This window comes from Phyllobates terribilis, unplaced genomic scaffold (assembly GCF_046119375.1).
Source record: "Phyllobates terribilis strain yellow unplaced genomic scaffold, ASM4611937v1 Scaffold_3__8_contigs__length_932513732, whole genome shotgun sequence".
Classification (NCBI taxonomy): domain Eukaryota; kingdom Metazoa; phylum Chordata; class Amphibia; order Anura; family Dendrobatidae; genus Phyllobates; species Phyllobates terribilis.
This window is the reverse complement of record NW_027362763.1, coordinates 205,811,064-205,831,120: the sequence shown is the minus strand read 5'-3', so window position 1 is coordinate 205,831,120 and position 20,057 is coordinate 205,811,064. Positions and strand designations below refer to the sequence as shown.

At 40.6% G+C, this 20,057-nt stretch overlaps 1 protein-coding gene across 3 annotated transcripts in view; it reads left to right on the top strand.

Annotated features, from left to right (window-relative positions):
• WDR33 (WD repeat domain 33) overlaps positions 1-20,057 on the top strand; it is a 115,550-nt gene that overhangs the window by 80,314 nt on the left and 15,179 nt on the right. For all 3 annotated transcript variants that reach the window (XM_073674587.1, XM_073674586.1, XM_073674585.1), the window contains exons 7-16: positions 8,216-8,313; positions 10,685-10,811; positions 11,734-11,888; positions 11,978-12,056; positions 12,144-12,254; positions 12,341-12,435; positions 12,578-12,664; positions 12,747-12,886; positions 13,717-13,869; positions 14,437-16,128. In XM_073674587.1, coding sequence (XP_073530688.1) covers positions 8,216-8,313; positions 10,685-10,811; positions 11,734-11,888; positions 11,978-12,056; positions 12,144-12,254; positions 12,341-12,435; positions 12,578-12,664; positions 12,747-12,886; positions 13,717-13,869; positions 14,437-16,128 — 2,737 coding nt within the window. The remainder of the gene's footprint in view (positions 1-8,215; positions 8,314-10,684; positions 10,812-11,733; positions 11,889-11,977; positions 12,057-12,143; positions 12,255-12,340; positions 12,436-12,577; positions 12,665-12,746; positions 12,887-13,716; positions 13,870-14,436; positions 16,129-20,057) is intronic.

Below are 20,057 nucleotides of genomic sequence, written 5' to 3'. Positions count from 1 at the left end.
CTGGCGTAGTGCCCAACTAGTCGGGTGCTTTGCTGTCATGTGCCTGAGCATGTTGGTGGTGGTCAGGCTGGTAGTTTTGCTGCCCCTGCTGGTGCTGGAAAGGCTGATGTTGCAAATGGCCTTTTTGGGGTTATCTGGACAATCTTTAAAAAAGAACCAGACTCTGGAAGACCTAACAGTTAGACTGGAAACAAACTTCCCTCGTGTTGGTGTTCTGGGGAACAGTTGCCCGCCTTGTGTCTGTGGACACCCCACTGCTTGTTCCTGCCTGTTGTGGTGCTACGCCTCCCTCCCCCTATGTGCTGCTGGCCTCGCTATGCATGTCACCTTGCCAGGTTGGGTCAGTGACTTAATCGTCCACCACCTCGTCTTCCACTTACGCACTCTGGGCCTTCTCCTGACTTGGTGGTAATTGTGTCTCATCATCCACCTCTTGCGAGAGTAATTGCACTTTCCCACCGTTGCCTTCATGTGACCGCGGCTGCTGAAATATTTGGGCATCGCTATATGTGATCTCTTGGCCCGCTTGAAGCGGGACGGCCGAGAGGCCTGAATCTATAAATCGAAAAGTGAACATCTCTTTGGAGTGTCCAAGTGTGGGATCACTTGTCTCCGGGCAGTCAGCATGGTGGGAGAAAGGAGGATCAGGGTAAGGAATATGTGGTCCAGACTCCCAGCTACTGAGACTGGACCTTGTGGGAGACGGGTTGGCAGTGGTGACAAACTGACTGGAAGCATCATCTGCTATTCAACTAACAACCTTTTCACACTTCTCTGGCTTCAAGAGTGGTGTTCCGTGGCCCCCTAGAAATTGGGGCAGGAAGGTAGTTCGACATGATGTGGGTGTTTGTTGTGCTCCCTCAGCCGCCACAGTTTCTTCTTGCCAATAGCCTAGGGCCTCTGCGTGAACAATCACGTCCACTTCTCCGTGCCTTGCCACACGCCTTGCCCATTTTAAATGGAGTATAATATATGGCACGCTCCACAAAATGTCTGTATTACCGCAGTAATATGGGATCACGTGTGATGACCACGGTTTTGGGCCTTGTAGTGTGGTATAGGTCAGCGACCAAGTGTGAATAGGTTCAACAACACACAGCTGGCAGACTTAAAATGGATGTAATATTTGTCATGCTCCAAAAAATGTCACGGTTATAACGGCAGTAATATCGGATCACATCTGATGATGGACAAGTTTCTCTGCTTTCACAATACAGCAATGCAAATATAATCAAACAAATCTGGCTGTATGCTGCTAACAAGGAAATGGAGCAGTAAAAATGGTGTACTATATTGCTTTTTAAGCAAATAATCAGTATTGTGAGCAAAAAAAAAGAATTAGCCCTGATATCTAGGGCTATGGATATCTATAACAGCAGCAGACAGACCGTGCGGTGGACCCTATTCTGCTGTATATGCTGTCCACAAACTCTGCCTGCCTAACTTCTGCTATCACCAGTAATAATATATGCAGCTGGATTAGTTCTTAGAAGGACTGTTTAGATGTGTGTGTATATATATCTTGCTGTGAAATACCCATACCTAACTAATAAACCGTCAATTCTCTCCCTCACTCAGCTGCCGCTCTCCCTACTCTGCCTGTCTGAAGGGTAGACTGTGACGAGTATAGGGTCTTCAGGTCTGATATAGACACGATGACACTAAGCGGCCAGCCAATCACTGTCACTGTAATTCTGCAACCAACATGGCTTCGGCATTACAGTGAGTGGCAGGCAATCCCTGCATGTTTATTCACTGTATCAGCGCCAAACTTGCGGGGCGGGGACAGGAGCTCCCGCCCGAACATCCCGGAAACACTCCCTGAGCATCTCGAGCAGTGAGATGATCGGGCGAGTACAGAGCAGGAGCAAGCGAGCTCGCTCATCACTAACAGTTAATACTATAAAATGCTTGGTCTTATAAAATAAGAAAGTTAAAAAAAACAATAAAAGTAGAAGACTCCTAAAAATAAGATTGTTAGAGGAATTTGCCCATTTTGACTGTTTTCAACGGCCATCTTGAAAATAACCCACTTCTGATTGGCAGATCTTGGTAGACTTTTTGTTCTGATGATCACTACACTTGATAGAGACAAAGAAATGTTAAGACCTTTTGTTGGAATTTGTTTTAGGTTATGGGATTTTTGGGGCTAAATTGACCTGACTACAGAAGGATTCAGCTAGTCAGTTTTTAATCATGTGATGTCATAGATCTAATAGAAAACAGTAGAATTAGCTGGGTAGAAAGACAAAATGAGCAATTGTAAGTACACTGTGATATATAATATGATGGCTGCAATATATTAGGAGGATAAATATTTTGATGGTAGTGCTTCTTTAAGAGGAATACAAAGCTGGCAGGCCAATGGATCTGCTCGGTTCCATGCTACCATAACAATCCATTGCCACCCTGAGATCATGCAGTGCAGTGCATCCAAACACATGCTGTGGTCAGTATTTACCATGGTATCTAACGGATGGAACTACTGAGTTAGGAGACTGGGGAAGGCAAGCAGGGGTGTTGAGCTGACAACTTTTGGTAGGTACTGAACTGCTGCGTACTTGGGAGCATTTCACAAAACCTGACTAATACCCAGTCCTCTAGCCATATCAATTTGGCCCTTTTCAAAGACTCTGAGCCTTACACTTGCCCATATTTCTTGCTTCCAACACATGACCATAAAGATCTGGCTTCACTTCATGTCTAATACACTCCACTCCTTTGCAGGTACTATTGTTACCGTTGGATGTTGTGCACTTCACCTGTCATTAGATTTAGTGTGATGACTGATCAGTGTTTTTTTTTTTTTTAAAAAAAACCTAAAGACCAAGCGCTGTAAATTTATAATGCTTGGCCGTAGACTTTAGTCACGTGCTATGAGGATTAAAGCTCCTGCAGTTTAGCAGGAGTAGGTCACGTCATCGACTCTCAGACATAGCCGGTGACCATGAAGAGAAGACAAAATTTGTCCTTCTGTCTTCTCTTCTGTCGGATGCAAAGCACTCCATGAGCGCTACGTACTGAACAGAAGCATCGGTAGTGGACTTGTATGGGACTCAGCGATCACATGATGTTTGCCAAGTGTAGCAGAGCTGCTGCATCATAGACCAGATTAGCTCTGCCAATGACTCACTGCAATGGACTGTTTCCCCTGTAACTCGGGCCATTATAGATGCCCCAGTTACAATATGAAAAGAAATACACAATAAATTAAAAATTGTCCCATAGATCTTTTGATTTTTTTTTTTGAAGGACAATCCCCGCAAAAGGAAAATAAAATGATTAAAAGCTCTCCCAACTCTTCCTCCCCAAAAATAAGGTTCTTTTTTTCCCCACATAAAATACGTTTTAGTACATGCAAAAACACACACTCAGATTAGGTGATCCACACAACCGTAATCGCCTGACTAATTTATTCAACAGGTTATTTTGGTGTGAAACGTGAACAGTAATGAAAAAGGGACAGAAATTTTACAAATTAAAATAGTAATTTGTATGTACCTCAAAACACTGCTGAATTTATTTATTTTATTTTTTTTTTTTACAATTCCTCTGTTATAAAATAAGAAATCAGGCAGCCAGCTCAGGAAAATGAAAAAAAAAAAAAAAAAAAAATTAGGGCTCTTGAAATTTAGGGAGACAAGTATTGGCTGGTCATTAACCCCTTGGCGATGTACCTGTTGTGAGCAGATGAATAGAGCGACTTCAGGAACTGATTCCGCTCCATTCATGGCAGATGATGGCTGTGTTATTCAGCCATCATTTGTCTCAAACAGCCATAAGTGGAGCTGAGCTCTGCCTTTGGCTGTTAACCTGTCATTTTCTGACAGCAGCATTTACAGCTTGGCCCCGGTGGGTGTGCTGTTCTAGCTGCCCCATTGACCGCCCTGTAGATGGGTTTCCCTGACAGCTGGGGGCATGCTGAAGACTCCTGTGCTTTTCTGTGAATTCCAGCCTCTGACTGGCATTCATAGGAGACTAGTATTGGTGCAGATAAGCACAAATCATAAAGTATTGTAGCATATAGTATAATCGATGAGTCAATCACATATTCAAGTCCACTAAGGGGATTAAAAAATTCCCCCCATTTAAAATAAAGATCTTAAAAATTAGGAAAAATTACATGTGCTATAGCTGCATCCATAAAAGAGCAATCTATCAAAATTTAATTAAAAACTTAAGACAAAATAATTCAAAATAGCAGAACTGTTTTTTTCTTTTTTTTGGAAGCCACAACTTTGCAAGAAATAAGTCCTCAGGCAGACCCATCAAACACAAAACGAAAATGTTGCAGGTCTTGGAAAATGGAGACACGAGCATGTTTTGTTTTTGTTTTTTTAAACAAATTTTTTTTTTCAACACTTAAAAAAGCAAAAACTGCTATGCAGGTTTGGCATCGCCATAATATTCGTACGCTGGAGAATCATAGTTTCATTTTTGATATTTTTTACTGGATATTGACATAAAAGCAAATGCAGAATTGTGGTTTATTCACAATTTCATCTCACTTGGAATTTTTCCCGTTTTCCAGTACACTATATGGTAAAATGAAAGGTGCCGTTCAAAAACACAACTAGTCCCACAAAAAAGCAAGCCCTCATGAAGATGTGGGCAGAAAAATAAAAAATATGGTCTTGGAAGAAGGGGAGGAAAAAAACTAAAGCACAAAGTTGAAAAATCGCTTGGTCCTCAAGGGGGTAAGGGATTAAAGATGCCACATGGAGATCAGATCAGCAGTGCAGTTTAACCCTTACCTGAAAAAGGATGTTGTGTTCAGGTCCTCATGTTTGGAGAGGGCTCAGCTGAGCTCCCTCCACACGTGGCAGATACCCGCTATGTTATATAGCCAGCATTTCTCTGTAGCTGGCACAGAGTTCCGTCTGCTGTTGTTAACCATTTAAATGCCAATGTTTGACAGTGTAATTTAAAGGGAACGTGCACTGGTTCCCGCGCACATCATTTTCCATGTGCCCCCCCCCTCCCCCCCCACAACGCCATTGGACTGATGGATTACTATGACAGCCGGGGGGGCCCTATTTAAAAAGAGGAAAAATCTAAACATATTTGGTATTGCCGCATTTGTAAAAGTCTGATCTATTGAAATATGGATTTAATTAAGCCAATCTGCAATCTGTCCACTCACCTCCTTGAAAACAAATGTTAGAATAATAAGCAATCAAGCATCATATGTACAATAGTAACGTCGGCTCACTACGCAAAAAAACAAGCCCTCACTCAACCGCATCAACATAAAAAATAAAATTGTTACCTGTCTCCGAAAATGCCGACACAAAGCAGAATTTTATTTTATTTTTGTTTTTACAATATCCTGAATTTTTACGTATATAGAAAAAAAAAACAGCATGTTGGCCAAGGATAGTTTGATTACGGCAATACCAATCATATTTCAAAGTAATTTTTATTGCACAATGAATGCCACAAAAGCAAAAAACAATGGAGGCATTATGTTTTTTCCCCATTTCATCACGCTTTGAATTTTTTCCCTGTGTTTCTGTACATTGTATGGTAAAATGAGTGATGCCATTCAAAACTACAATTCGTCCCGCAAAAACAAGCTCTTGCTTTCTGTTGTTGCAAGAATAAAAAAGGTATGGTTCTTGAAAGAAGGCAAAGAAAAAACTAAAGTGCCAAAATGGGGTTAAGGTCTGTTTAGTATTGCTGATATGCTGCACTTTAAGGTTTAGGCACACACATTATTTTTTAAAAATATAATTGTACAAGGTTTAGTTTAACTTGTGTAAAAAAATAAAATTATTTTTTTGCCAAACTTAAATCAATGTTCTGTCAAAGTAACTTAGATCATAAGAATGCTCTAAATCTTTGATGTCGACTTGATGGTGGCCAAAGTTTTGTTAATTTGTTGGAGTTGGAGGTAGTTTCCTGGCCATTGCACAGCATTACATGTGGACAGAGCTCCCCTATCCAGACAGAAGATCCATACATGCATCAACACATTTGTATGGGGTGCTGTACCAAAAAGCAAGCCGGTCCAAAAATTGAGAATTTAGATTTTAGAAGTGCATCTGGATCTTTTTTTTCTAAGATATCTTTTACACAACTGTAATGGGAGACAATCCAAAAATCAATCTAATAATTTAATGTGTCCGTGTGAATTTAAGCTTATGGAGAAATTGAAATACAGGTAGTTTGTATGATAGGAGATATCACATTCAAAATGTAGAAACCTATTTAATATCTTTATTTTGTGCTGAGATATGATCATATAAAGTCACATATCTATGATCTGAAGTGTTTTTTGATGTTTGCCATACCATCCATTTAAATCCCCAGATGCAACAGGATCTACATGTTACCTGGGTTTAATAGAGGCATGAATATATATATGAGGACAATTGTGTAATGGTTAAATTAAAACTGGAAGTACCATCACGGCGTCCCAACAAGGCTTTATACCTTATACCTAAGGCAGTTAAAAGGAATCTGACATTTTGATACATGCTGCCTATGGATCGGGCAGTATGTGTCAGGCACTGGTTGTATGATTCTAGCCATGAATGTTTGTCTAAAACTTCAGCATTTCAGAACAAAACACACTTTAGAAGCCATCAGGGACCAAGCCGCACGGGAGACACGTCGGCCAGGCGGATCCTGGACGCAGGTAGAGACCTGTCACTCAAATGCAGCAGGTGGAGAGAAGCTGCCAGGGACCCGCCTGTCTGACTGGTCTCCCTTGTGGCTCAGTCCCTGACAGTACCTTTTTCTCTAAAATATCATGCTGCCTGTGAATAGTCTAACTAAGCTTACATTTTTAATATATATTAGAGACCCTTATTTTATTTAAAAGATTATTTTGAGGTAGAAGTGTATTTTAATACAGAAACACTTGAGACAACCTCACCAAACTGCATTGAAAAGTGAAAAAAAAAAGTGTCATGCATGATGATTGTATCAAAAAGAGACTTTGGAGAGCTTACGCTAGTTTATTCATGAACTTAATGGAAACCAGTCACCTTAATTAATTACCCTGATATCTATGGGTAAATAGAGTTTAAGAGAACCTGTCATCTTGATATTTACCTTCAGTTATTGGGGTAATCTGCAGTTAAATCGCTTTTAGACATAGTGTATCCAGGTTACTGGAGCAGCAGCGACAGGGAGAAAATGAAATTTTATTCGCCCTGTAGCTGCTTGCTTCTAGACATCAGGGCAGTGCAGTTTGCTGTTAGTCACGACTCGCTACACAGTTAGTTTGGCTGTAATCTCACCCCTGCACTTTGAATGCTTGGTCTGCAAAAACTCAATAGGCTCCAATTCCCAATCACAGGCCGCCTGGCCAAAACTAACAGAGCACTATATCGCTAGGAGACAATTTAAGTCAGGAGGCTCATGGTCAGGCCTGGAATTGTGGCTGAAACAGATCGTAAATTAAGGCTAACATATATGGTCTTGTAAAAAAAATAAAAAAAACTTCAGGTTGTTTGTTGCAGTTTAGGGTCCCTACCAACATTTTCCTATGTAGGTTAACTGCGTTGTACAGTACATTGGTAGGATAGCTGCATGTTTTTTGACCAAAACCTGCCCAGTGCACACTTCTTAATGAATTAGGAGCCTCTGACGAGTGGCGTGTGCCTTGCCACAAATCTTACTTCAGTCCTTGAGTGGCGCAGGATTTTTGGCGTATGGCACGCCACAGCTTGTTACAAATTAGTCTCGCTATGGTGTTGCACGTTTCTGTCCCATTATCACGAAAACGACAAGAGTAACTTAATTTTTGTGCAGTTTCGTGTTCCGCAAATAGCGACTTTTCAAAGCATTTTACACCAGAATTTTTCCTACATTATTTTAATGAATCGGGGCCAAAATGTCCCATGTTAGGTCATGCACCTTTTCAGACCAGGCACAGAAATTGTCTAAAAAGCACATGGGGCAAGTCATGAAGACACAAATTACAACAGGATTCTGACGCATTTAGCTTGATAAATTTGCCTTTCTATTTGTTCACATTACATATATTACGCCATATGTTATCTAGAACTTTAAAACTGTAGCATACAAATTCTAAATACATTTACTCCTTATATTCAAAAGCTAAGGGTTCTAAACTTAGATTAATGTCAACCATGACATTTAAGCCTGTCCCCCTCCCCTTCCCAACAAGGAAGCATTACGCGAACAGAAATGTCATCTACATGTTACTAAGATTTTCCTCTTGATGCTTATGTTCATTTCACAGTTTCTCTCCTACGGATAATAAATTTGCCACCTGCTCTGATGACGGTACAGTCAGAATTTGGGACTTTCTTCGTTGCCACGAAGAGAGAATTCTGCGAGGTATTTTTGTTCTTTAATATTTCTCCTTTGAGGAAATTATCTGTACACTGCAATTATTAGTATCATATGTCATGTATGTACTGATAAATGAGAATATAATTGTAAAGGGCCTTAGCATATCTTTAATATTAATTGCTTGGAGGTTGTTATCCGCAGTTATACTATTATAGGACAGAATCGGGTATCATTCAGACGTCTGTGGATCACGTAGATGTTCTATCCTTGATTTTCACTGTTGGGAACATGTATCCATTAAAGTTTATGGTGCTATTCACTCACTTTCTTTTCCTTCCCCCTTTTGACATATGGGCCATGTTTTTTTGCGGGATGTGTTATAGTTTTGAATTGCGTATCATTTTATGATATAGTGTACTGAAAATTGGGTGAAAAAGTTCCAAGTAGAGTGAATCTGTTAAAAAACAAAACACAATCCTGCCATTTTTTGGGTGTGCATTGTGCCATGTTACAACTTGGCAATATGATTCTCCTGTTCAATACAATTACATTGATACCAAGCTTGTATACTTTATCTATATTTTAGTGGTTAAAAAATATTAGGAACTTAAAAAAAAAAAAAACAACAAACAAAAAATACCTTTTGCTTTGCCACTTTTAACAGAGATCTATCACTTTTTTGATCTTATGTTGATGGAGCTGTGTAAGGATTTGCTTTTTGCACTTTGAGCTGACGTTTTTATTGATACCATTTTGGGGTATGTACATAGCTCAATTTAATTGCTTTTTACTGCTCTTTTCACAAGGGCCTTAGCATTTCTTTAATATTAACTGCTTGGAGGATAAAGGGATTGTCCACTACTCCGACAACCCCTTCTGAATCCCGATGATTCCCCCAGTAAAATAATAACATATATACTCTCCTCCGGTGCCGTCACTGTTCCAGCCATTTCTGTGCTGGCTCTCCCGGGGATTGCATGATATTGTCATGCGATCCCTGCAGCCGATCAGTGCTGGCTTCACTCTCCTCTCCCACATGCCACTGATAAGATGCTTCAAGTCCTGGAAGCAAAGATAGTAGGGATTTTATGTTATATTAGAGAGACTAATTAAAAATGCAAAAGCACATATAATTTACACAATGTGCTAAAAGCAATTACATTATTGAAATAATTCACAAGATTATAATGCAGCCATCACAAAACTCTATAGGGGGTCCAGAAGCATCACAAAATTGGGGTATAAAAAAATGATCCTAATTTACACATGATTAAAATGAACACATGCTATAAAAACTTCAAGCTCACTATCCTAAACCATGAAAGGTATAATGAACCAGGTATAACAGTGAAGTACAATAAAGCGGCAGCAGAATACAACAAATATCAAGGTTATGTAGTGACATTCGCCCAATGCGCGTTTCTCCATGGCTCTGTGACGCTCCTGATGAAGCCTGGGTGAAATTTGATGTTCCATTAAAATCATCATTGGATGAATGTCACTATGGAACCTTAAAGGGGTTTTCCAACGAACAAAAGTTCATTTTAATCAATAGATCTTTGAATAATAACAAGTTCCACAATTGGATGTGTTTAAATAAAATGTTCATGTGCTGAGATAATCTTATAAATGCGCCCCTGCTGTGTATTGGCTGAGTGTACGGAACATGGTCTGACCATACCACATCTCCTGGGCAGGGGAGAAAGCAAAAGACTATACAGACAATACAGTAGGGGAAAACAGCTGATTCTTTCTTTGAAGTAAAACATTGTTTAAAAACAGGCAGGGAAATGTTTTACCTCTCAAAATGAATCAACTGCGATCCTGTGCTGTAATATCTGTATCCTCTTTTGCTCACCCCCTTCCCTGCCCAGGAGATGTGGTATGATCAGACCATGTTCCTGCACGGTCAGACACAGCCATTACACAGTACACAGCAGGGGCACATTTATAAGATTATCTCAGCACAGGAACATTTTATTTAAACACATCCAATTGTGAAAGTTATTATTATTCCAAGAGCTATTGATTAAAATCAACTTTCATTCGTGGGAAAACCCCTTTAACATTTGTCCTATTCTGTTTTACTGTAGTTTGCTTTTATACCTGATTCGTTATACCTTTCGCGATTTATGGTAGTGATCTTCTAAATCTTCTTTTTTCATGTGTTCCACTTGGTCACAAATAATGCATCATTTTGTTATGCTATGATTGTGTGATGTTTCTGGTCCACCTATAGATTTTTTTTTTGTCCTTTCTCTGTTACTTGTATTTAATCTTGTGAATATTCTCAAAGTGATTGCTTTTAGCACATTGAGTAAATTACATGTGGTTTGGGCACAACAAATTTAGCAGTACACTTTTAATGTTGTTGTAGTTTACAGCAATTACAATGTAAGTTGTTACATTTTTTAAGGGCACGGTGCTGATGTCAAGTGTGTTGACTGGCACCCAACCAAAGGACTTCTTGTCTCTGGAAGTAAAGACAGTCAACAGCCGATCAAATTTTGGGACCCCAAAAATGGTCAAAGTCTTGCAACACTGTAAGTAAATAACCACTTACCTACCCTAAATGACTTAAGCGCTACCAGTTCTTATGCCAGACCTACTGTGGTTCAAATTGCCACAGATGCCAAACTGCCACCATCCTTGGTGCCTTGTTCATCTTTTCACCTTGTTATTGCTAAAGTGGAGCAGCGCTTGGCCATTTCCAAAAATGTCAGGAGGTGGCGCGCTGCAAACTCACTTTTTAAGATTAAAAAAAAAAAAGAAAAACACATCCATACTTACCAATGCCAGTTCACAATACTAATGCACTGCAGGATGCAGCAGACCCCCATGATAAGGCAGAGGTAGCACAGGTGCAAAATACTGATAAAACAACCACTCGCACACCTAGCATCCATGATGAGTGGTGGTTCCTTCTATTCTAAATGCACATAGATACAGCTAGCATAGGACGCCAGTTACACAGATACGTATATGTAGTGCAGTGTCTGGCTTACGGCCTACTGGTCATACCCATAATATTAGATTAGGCGGGATGCCCAGCACTCTGTAAGTGCACCCACAGAATGCTGGGCTGCCCACTTGATCTAATATGGGTGTCACTAGTAGGCCATAAGCCAGACACTGCACTACTTATACGTATCTGTGTAACTGGCGTCCTATGCAAGCCGTATCCATGTGCATTTAGAATAGAAGGAACCACTCCTCACCATGGATGGTAGGTGTGTGAGTGTTTGTGTATCATGGGGGCTGCTGCATCCTGTAGTGCATTAGTATTGGGACCTGGTATTGGTAGGAATGGCTTTTTTTTTTCTTTTTCTTTCAAATCTTGGTATAAACCCCTTAAATAATGATCTTAAATGATTATTCAGTAATCAATTATAAATGTTCATGAGCAATCCTAATACACTATTACATCAATTAAGTGCAGTGTATTTATCCTCCGTATCTGATCAGACATGCTCATAAGAATACTGTGATGGAGGTGAAGTGGAACCTGAATGGTAACTGGCTCCTCACTGCTTCGCGCGATCATCTCTGCAAGCTCTTTGACATCCGCAATCTTCGTGAAGAACTTCAGGTTTTCAGAGGTCACAAAAAAGAGGCCACAGGTCAGGAAATATATGGGTGTTTGTGCGATCAGGGAAAAATGATCCAACCCCCAGTTGAATAGTGATCTAGGTTTGTCTTTTTATTGCAGCTGTTGCATGGCATCCAGTACACGAGGGCTTGTTTGCCAGTGGTGGTTCTGATGGCTCATTGTTGTTCTGGAATGTTGGGTACGTATATCATTCTTTTTATGAGATTTCTGGGTGTATATTTGTATATTTTGGCCAATGTTTCTGTAATGCCATATTTCTATTTAGTGTGGAAAAAGAAGTGGGTGGTATGGAGATCGCACATGAAGGAATGATCTGGAGTCTTGCCTGGCATCCCCTCGGCCATATTCTGTGTTCTGGATCTAATGATCACACCAGGTATTTTTAATATTATTCCTTTTTTTTACAGCAGGTATTTTCCCTGTGTACGTGTTCTCCTTACTAAAACGGTTTTCTGTTTTTAGTAAATTCTGGACCAGAAATCGTCCAGGAGATAAAATGAGAGATCGCTATAACTTGAATCTTCTTGCCGGCATGTCGGAAGATGGTGTTGAATATGGTAACCCCTTTTCTATAAGTCGTCTTATTCATTCCCTTATGTCTTCATATGTCTGCCTTGTCCTGTTCTGTATTTTACAGAGTTTATCGAATTGCTGTTTTGTCTTGCATACAGTTACACAGTAATTTGTGTTCTTTTTTAGATGATATTGAGCCAAACAATCTAGCAATTATACCTGGCATGGGTATCCCAGAGCAGCTGAAAATGGCAATGGAACAGGAACAGTTGGGTAAGACCATGCCACAGTTTTTTTTTTCTGCTCACGCTTTATTATTTGACACTTGATCTAAATCTACTGTCTTATTTTCTAGGAAAAGAGGAGACTAATGCAGTGGAAATGGCCATCCCAGGCTTGGACTGGGGAATGGATGATTTGATGCAGAAGGACCAGAAAAAAGTCCCACAGAAAAAAGTTCCATACGCCAAACCTATTCCAGCTCAATTTCAGCAGGTTAGTCAGAAAATATTGTTTAATCCGTCCACGATGTTTGACATGCATGAACTTCCCATGTTGGGTGTGCCATGCATGTACAGTACTTCCCATGTTGGGTGTGCATGTATGCAGCTGAGCTCACACTAAACCCAATTTTAAAAAAGTATATGTCTTATTCTTTGGCAACAAAAAAAACTTTGGTTAAAATAAAGTATACAACTCGTTTTAAAAAAAAAAGTTATGACTCTTTGAAAAGGGGAGGAAAAAAAACCAAAGCACACAAATGAAGTTTGACTACAGCAAGAGGGAGTTCACTAATATCAATATTAAGAGATTGCTAGTGAAGACAACCATACCAGGTATTATGATAAAGAACTTTCCATTGCAAATGTGTTCTTGTCTCTATTCACATCCACTTCCACTTTCAATATTTGCTGACTCCATTAGAAATGGTTCTAATAGATAGCTCATTAGTTTTACCCCTGACCTCCCACCATGGTCTGCTTTCAAAAAGTTGAATTTAATGTTCGCCATTAAGGTTCGGGTCACACACCATCAAAAATATTTTCTTATCTGGTCTAAAGATCCACTCCAACATCTGAAATATGACCTGCATGTGTTATCATTGCATAAGCAGTGAATAAAATGTGTTGAAAATCTATGAAATCTCTGTAACATATATTGAAGGCTGTGAATTTGAAAATCCTGAACATGCCTTGAATCCACCGTGGATTTTTCTTTTTGCTGCTTTTAAATGGAGTTTCTCAAAACTGTCATTCACTTGCAGTATACTGGAGGATTTTGGTACATTCATTGTGTAAAATCCTATTGTATATTAATTATTTCAGGACTGGCTACAGAATAAAGTGCCCCTTCGGCCAACTTCAGAAGCTGTACCAGAACGGAAAGCAGAAGTAAAATCTGACGAGAAGAAAAAAAATCAGGCTGAAATTGAGCAGGAGATGGCAGCTCTACAATACACCAACCCCCAACTACTTGAGGTAAATGTCACATGCCAAAATTAAGAGTGGCATTTTTGTCTGGTGTGGTAAGTTGTAGGCCGTGGTGTGTGATTGGTGACAAAATTATATTCGACTTTCAAGGGAATCTGTTGGCATCTTTATTCCTTGGATTGGGGTCATGTTATAAGTCTCTGGCAATCATGGACAAAGAGGCTATGTTATTTGTATATAGAGCCTCAGTTACAAGAATAGTTGATCCTTATGGGTTTCCCAACTATATTTGCTAATTCATTTTATTTAGGGTTGAGATTAAGATGTTGGCTCACCATGACAAACCCAATAGAAGTAAAACGGAGCAGGGTCCACTGTTATATGGGGGAATTCCTTTTAATGGTCCTCTATCAGTCTAGCGGTGTTTTAATGCTTTGGCTAGCTCTCCTGCTCCACTTTTTGGACTGATCTTTTACAATTTGATCAGCTCACTCATTAGGTAGGTTTAGTTAGCTGTGGACATTACAGTAATGCTTTAAACCCTTCTATTTCATGTGATTATGTGAGTACTGGTGTACTTTGTATTTTATACCTTTTTTCTCCTTGTTTTGGCAGCAATTAAAGATTGAAAGGATAGCACAAAAGCAAGCAGAAACTCCAGGGCAATCCCAAGGCCTTGCTTCACCTTTAGGCAACGCACCACAAGTTCCTTCAGCATTTCCTGCCTCAGGACCACAGTCCCAGCCTCCACTGAATTTCCAGCAGCCTCATCCATCACAGCCAATGGCAATGAACATGCAACATGGTCCTCAAGGACAGTTCAGACCACAAGGCCCTCAAGTATCTGGCCCACAAGGTTTCATGGGTCCAGGTCCACAAAACATTCGACCTCAGGAAATGCATCCTGGAATGCCTAGACTTCCGGTGCCAGGTGGACCTATGGGTCCACAAGGTCCTCCAGGTAATTCTGGGCCACCTGGTCATTTGGCTTCTCAAATGCCACAGGGGGGTCCCAGAGGAGTTCCGCCCCCTCATCATGGGATGCAGGGAGGTCCTGGTCCTCAGGGACCTTTAATGGGTGTTGCTCCTAGAGGTGTCCAGCAAGGTCCTAATCAAGGAATGCTTTTAGGTCATCCGGCACAAGATTTGAGAGGCCCTTCTGGTGCAATACTTGGCCATGGACCTGATGTTAGAGGACCAATAGATATTAGAGGACCCTCAGATATGCGTGGACCCCAGGATATGAGAGGACCCCCTGAATTACATGGAGATATGAGAGGCCTTTCTGACATGCGAGGTCCTCAAGACATTAGAGGTGGCCCAGATATGCGAGGTCCTCTCGACATGCATGGACCTCAGGATATGAGAGGACTTTCTGAAATGCATGGCTCTGTAGACCTGAGAGGTCCCCCAGATATGCGAGGTCCTCATGACATGCGTGGACCTCATGACCTGCGTGGTCCCCCTGACCTTCGTGGCCCCCAAGATATGCGTGGTCCCCCAGATATGCGCTGTGGTCCTGACCTGCGTGCCCCCAAGGATATGCGCGGTCCTCCTGATATACGTGGACCTCCTGACTTGCGTGGTCCTCCAGACATGCGCGGACTTCAGGATATGAGAGGACCACCTGAAATGAGGGGTGGCCCAGACATGCGCGGTCCTCCTGAAATGAGGGGTGGCTCTGACATGCGTGGCCCTCCTGAAATGAGGGGTGGTCCTCCTGAAATGAGGGGCGGTCAAGATATACGTGGCCTTTCAGAAGTTAGGGGTGGCCTTCCTGAAATAAGAGGCGGTCCTGACATGCGTGGTCCACCTGATATCAGGGGTCCTGACCTGCGTGGTTCCCAGGACATGAGGGGTGGTCCACATGATATGCGAGGCCCACATGACATGAGAGGCCCATCTGATGTACGTGGTTCACAGGATATGCGGAGATCTGATATAAGAGGGCCACTTGATATGCGTGGCCAGCAACATATGAGGGCTGTTCAGGACAGTAGGGGCCCATCTGATTTACACGTTTCTCCAGACATACGAAGTCCTCAAGATATAAGGGGTTCTCAAGACATGCGAAATCTTCAAGATATTAGAGGACCACCGGATATGAGTGGTCCTCATGAAATAAGAGGCCCCCAAAGCAGGGGGTCAAATTTGGGACATTCTCAAGATACTCGTGGACAGTCAGTAGCCCAAGGTCCCACAGGAAATTCTCAAGGTCCTCACAATTCGCAGAATCCAGCAAGGGCATCCCACCAATCACAACAGAAAACCCCATTACTAGGAGATGGTCCTAGGCCTTTTAACCAGGTAACTGCCTTTAATAACGTCAGGAAATACTTTGATAGGAGAAGCCATTTCACATGCTATTCTGATTGAATTTACAACCTACTGATCTCTCCATTTCCCATGCACTTTAAGCAGTACAAACACCTGGAGCAAATTGCTTCCTACACAAAACCGACTTTTCTGTTACATGAAGTGTTTATGGTGACCTAAGATAAATCTGACTGGGTTTTTTAGACAGTTTTTGAGCCAGTCATGGCAAAACATACATGGTGCTTTACTATTCTATAGAGAGTAACTAGTAACGAGTAAACCCTGACAGTATTGCCTCTGAGAGGAAGTTTGAAGACCAAGTGCAAAGTAACGGTCTGCTTTTTTCAAGTCGTGCTTTAGTCAAGGCGTTCGACTACAAGTGAAAGTTTGTCAGTGTGTTCAGCACTGTGAATGCTGAGATTGCAGATTAATACAGTATATTTTAACAAAAAGAAAAAAAAAAGCTTATTGAAGTTCTTCAATGATAATAATTTTTTTACATTTTTGCATCATTTGAAGTCTGTACACAAAAAAAGGTTTTTATTAAAAGGGGTTTGTTATGTAATTTTGAAGCCAGGGTTGTCCAGGCAAAAGGTGATTATTACCTGTGGGATGGATTCTGTATAAATGGCAAAATGAATCATGTTCACCAGCTGTCACCTTCCTGGATCTAGCGAAGGCCGCTCCGTGGTCTGTACTGGCATCAGAAACAATCATGTTACTGTTCATCCAGCCACAGGACCGCTGCAGCAGTCCAGTAACTGCTCGTCATTGGATGTTTTTCTGATAATGCCTAGTTCAAGTCACATGACCGCTGCCGCCTATCTATGTGGTTGGTTGGTTTGCACAGTCATCGCATCTGGTGCCGGTGCAAACCTCGGAGTGGGCTCACAGCATATAGGAGTGTGACAGCGTTTTTTTCCTAATGAAACCCACAAATAAAGAGAGCACCTTTTGCCCAGACAACCCTTTTAAGATGAACCTGCAGTGTACCCCACGATCACATTAACATCTTTTCTACATTACCCATTAGTGTATCTAGTTGACAGTTCACAGAAACTGAACCCACCAGTTTACTAGATGCCAAATAGTGGTAGAGGCAAGCTTAGGTATTATACCAGTGATGCTTGTATGGGACAAATTTTAAGAGCAATGTACTTTTCCTTTTCATAAAGGGGCAGCATGTAAGTAAAAATAACTACTGAAAAACCTGTGTAAATGATCGCCTCTTAGAGAAGACCTCGCTCGCTTATCCAAACCAGACTTCTTGTGATATACTTTAAGTTCCACTGTTCTGTGCATTGGCCTATTACTTTGAGAAAAACACTCCCGAGAAGACCACTTTGCAGTGCAATTTTTGGTGGACATCTGAGATTCCACTTAAATAAGGTTTTATAGCACACAACCCATTTTGTAAGATGCACATCTTCCATATTGGCATTTTTTTTTACTTTGGAAAGATTCCATACAAGTCTCAATACATAACTAATAATCCAATTATTGCTTCTAAATTACAACATTTGCCTGATGGCAAAACTGTAGGAGTAGGAAGTCTCCAAATGACCAAAGCACACAAGGTCGTACTATACGAGGAGGGTAATTTCGTTGTAGGCTTCTGCAGAACTACTACAGTAATGTTCAAAATAATTGTGTTCAAAAACATGAGTTAATCATAAAATCTTTATACTAGTTTTTATTTCCATGCATTGGGAACATTGCACACTGTTTTCTAATTCAAACATGAAGAGAAATGTATATAATTTTGAACTACTTTCCAGAAAATAGCAAAAAATGAACATTGGGCTGTTGTAAAAAAATTCAGTGTCTACATTTGTCTTTACAAACTCACAATATGTACTCTCTTTTTGTTGTTGAGGATTTAGCATTCCTGTGAATCACTAACCTAATATTTAGTTGTATAACCACAGTTTTTTAAACTGCTTCACATCTATGTTACATAGAGTCAATCCACTTCTGGCACCTGTCAACTGATATTCCAGCCCAGGATGCTTTGACAACATCCCACTATTTTTTGGCATTTCTTGGCTTTGCCTCAGAAACTGCATTTTTGATGTCTCCCCACAAGTATTCTATCGGATTAAGGTTCGGGGATTGAGCTGGCCACCCCATAACTTCAATTTTGTTGGACTTAAACCAAGATTTTGCTTGTTTACTGGTGTGTTTAAGGTCGTTGTCTTGTTGAAACACCCATTTCAAGGGCATATCCTCTTCATCGTAAGGCAACATGCCCATATCATGATGCTTGCACCACCATGCTTCACTGTCTTCAGAGTGTACTGTGGCTTGAATGCAGAGTTTGGGGGTCATCTGACGAACTGTCTGCTGCCCTTGGAACCAAAAAAGAATCATTTTACTTTCATCAATCCACAAAATGATACTCCCATTTCTCTTTAGGCCAGTTGATGTGTTCTTTGGCAAATTGTATCCGCTTCAGTACATGTCTTTTTTTTTTTTTTTTAAACAGTGTGACTTTGCGGGGACTTCTTGCTAAGAAATTAGCTTCACACAGGCGTCTCCCAACTGTCACAGTACTCATAGGTAACTTCAGACTGTCTTTGATCATCCTGGAGCTGGTCATTGGCTGAACCTTTGCCATTCTGGCGGTTCTTCGATCCATTTTAATGGTAGTCTTCCGTTTTCTTCCACGTATCTCTGGTTTTGCTTTACATTTTAAAGCATTGGAGATCATTTTAGCTGAACAGCCTATTATTGTCTGCACTTCTTTATAAATTTTACCCTATCCATCAACTTTTTAATCAAAGTACACTGTTCTTCTGAACAATGTCACAAATGACCCATATTTCTCAGACTTTCAAGGAGAAATGCATGTACAACATGTGCTGGCTTCACCCTTAAATAAGGGCCACCTGGTTCCCACCTGTTTCTTCACAGAATGATTGATCTCACTAATTGAACTCCACACTGCTATTATTTTGAACACACCCTCTTTTAATTATTCAAATACACAGACTCAAAAACCTGCAGATCATGAATGCTGAGTCTGTTGGTTTTCTTAGAATCTACTGCACCAACTGGTAAATTGTTTGACTTGTGGTAATATAATTTATACGAAAATCAGTGATTAATCTGGTTAGTCATATTGGACTGCTATTATTTTGAACACTACTATATATGGCCCTGCAACCGCTAATGTTCACTTTATGAACAAAAGCAATTAAATAACAAGAAAGTCTCCATTTGAAGAGAAGCAAAGCGGGCCAATACATTTGCAGTGGCATGTCCTTTGTACAGTGGCATGTACAAGTTTGGCACCCCTGGTCAAAATTACTGTTATTGTGAACAGTTAAGCAAGTTGAAGATGAAATGATCTCTAAAAGGCCTAAAGTTAAAGATGACACATTTCCTTTGGGCCGATTCTTAAGGTTGGGCACCCTGCATGGTTATTACCTAGTAGCACCCCTTTTGAATGTATCACAGCTTTTTGTAGCCAGCCAAGAGTCTTTCAATTCTTGCTTGAGGGATTTTCAGCAATTCTTTCAGTTCTGATATTCCTGGGTTGTCTTGCATGAACTGCTATTTTAGGGTCTAGCCACAGATTTTTAATCCGATCAGGGGACTGTGAGGGCCATTGTAAAACCTTCAGCTTGTTCCATTTGATGTAGTCTATCGACGTGTGTTTAGGATCATTATCCATTTGTAGAAGCCATCCTCTTTTTCAACTCCAGCTTTTTTTTTTTTTTTTTTTTACAGATGATATGTTTAAAACAAGAATTTGTTGAAATTTCATTGAGTCCATTCTTCCCTCTACCCATGAAATGTTCCCTGTGCCATTGGCTTCAACACAACCCCAAAGCATGATTGATCCACCCCCATGCTTAATGGTTGGCGAGATGTTATTTTCCTGAAATTCTGTGCCCTTTTTTCTCCACACATACCTT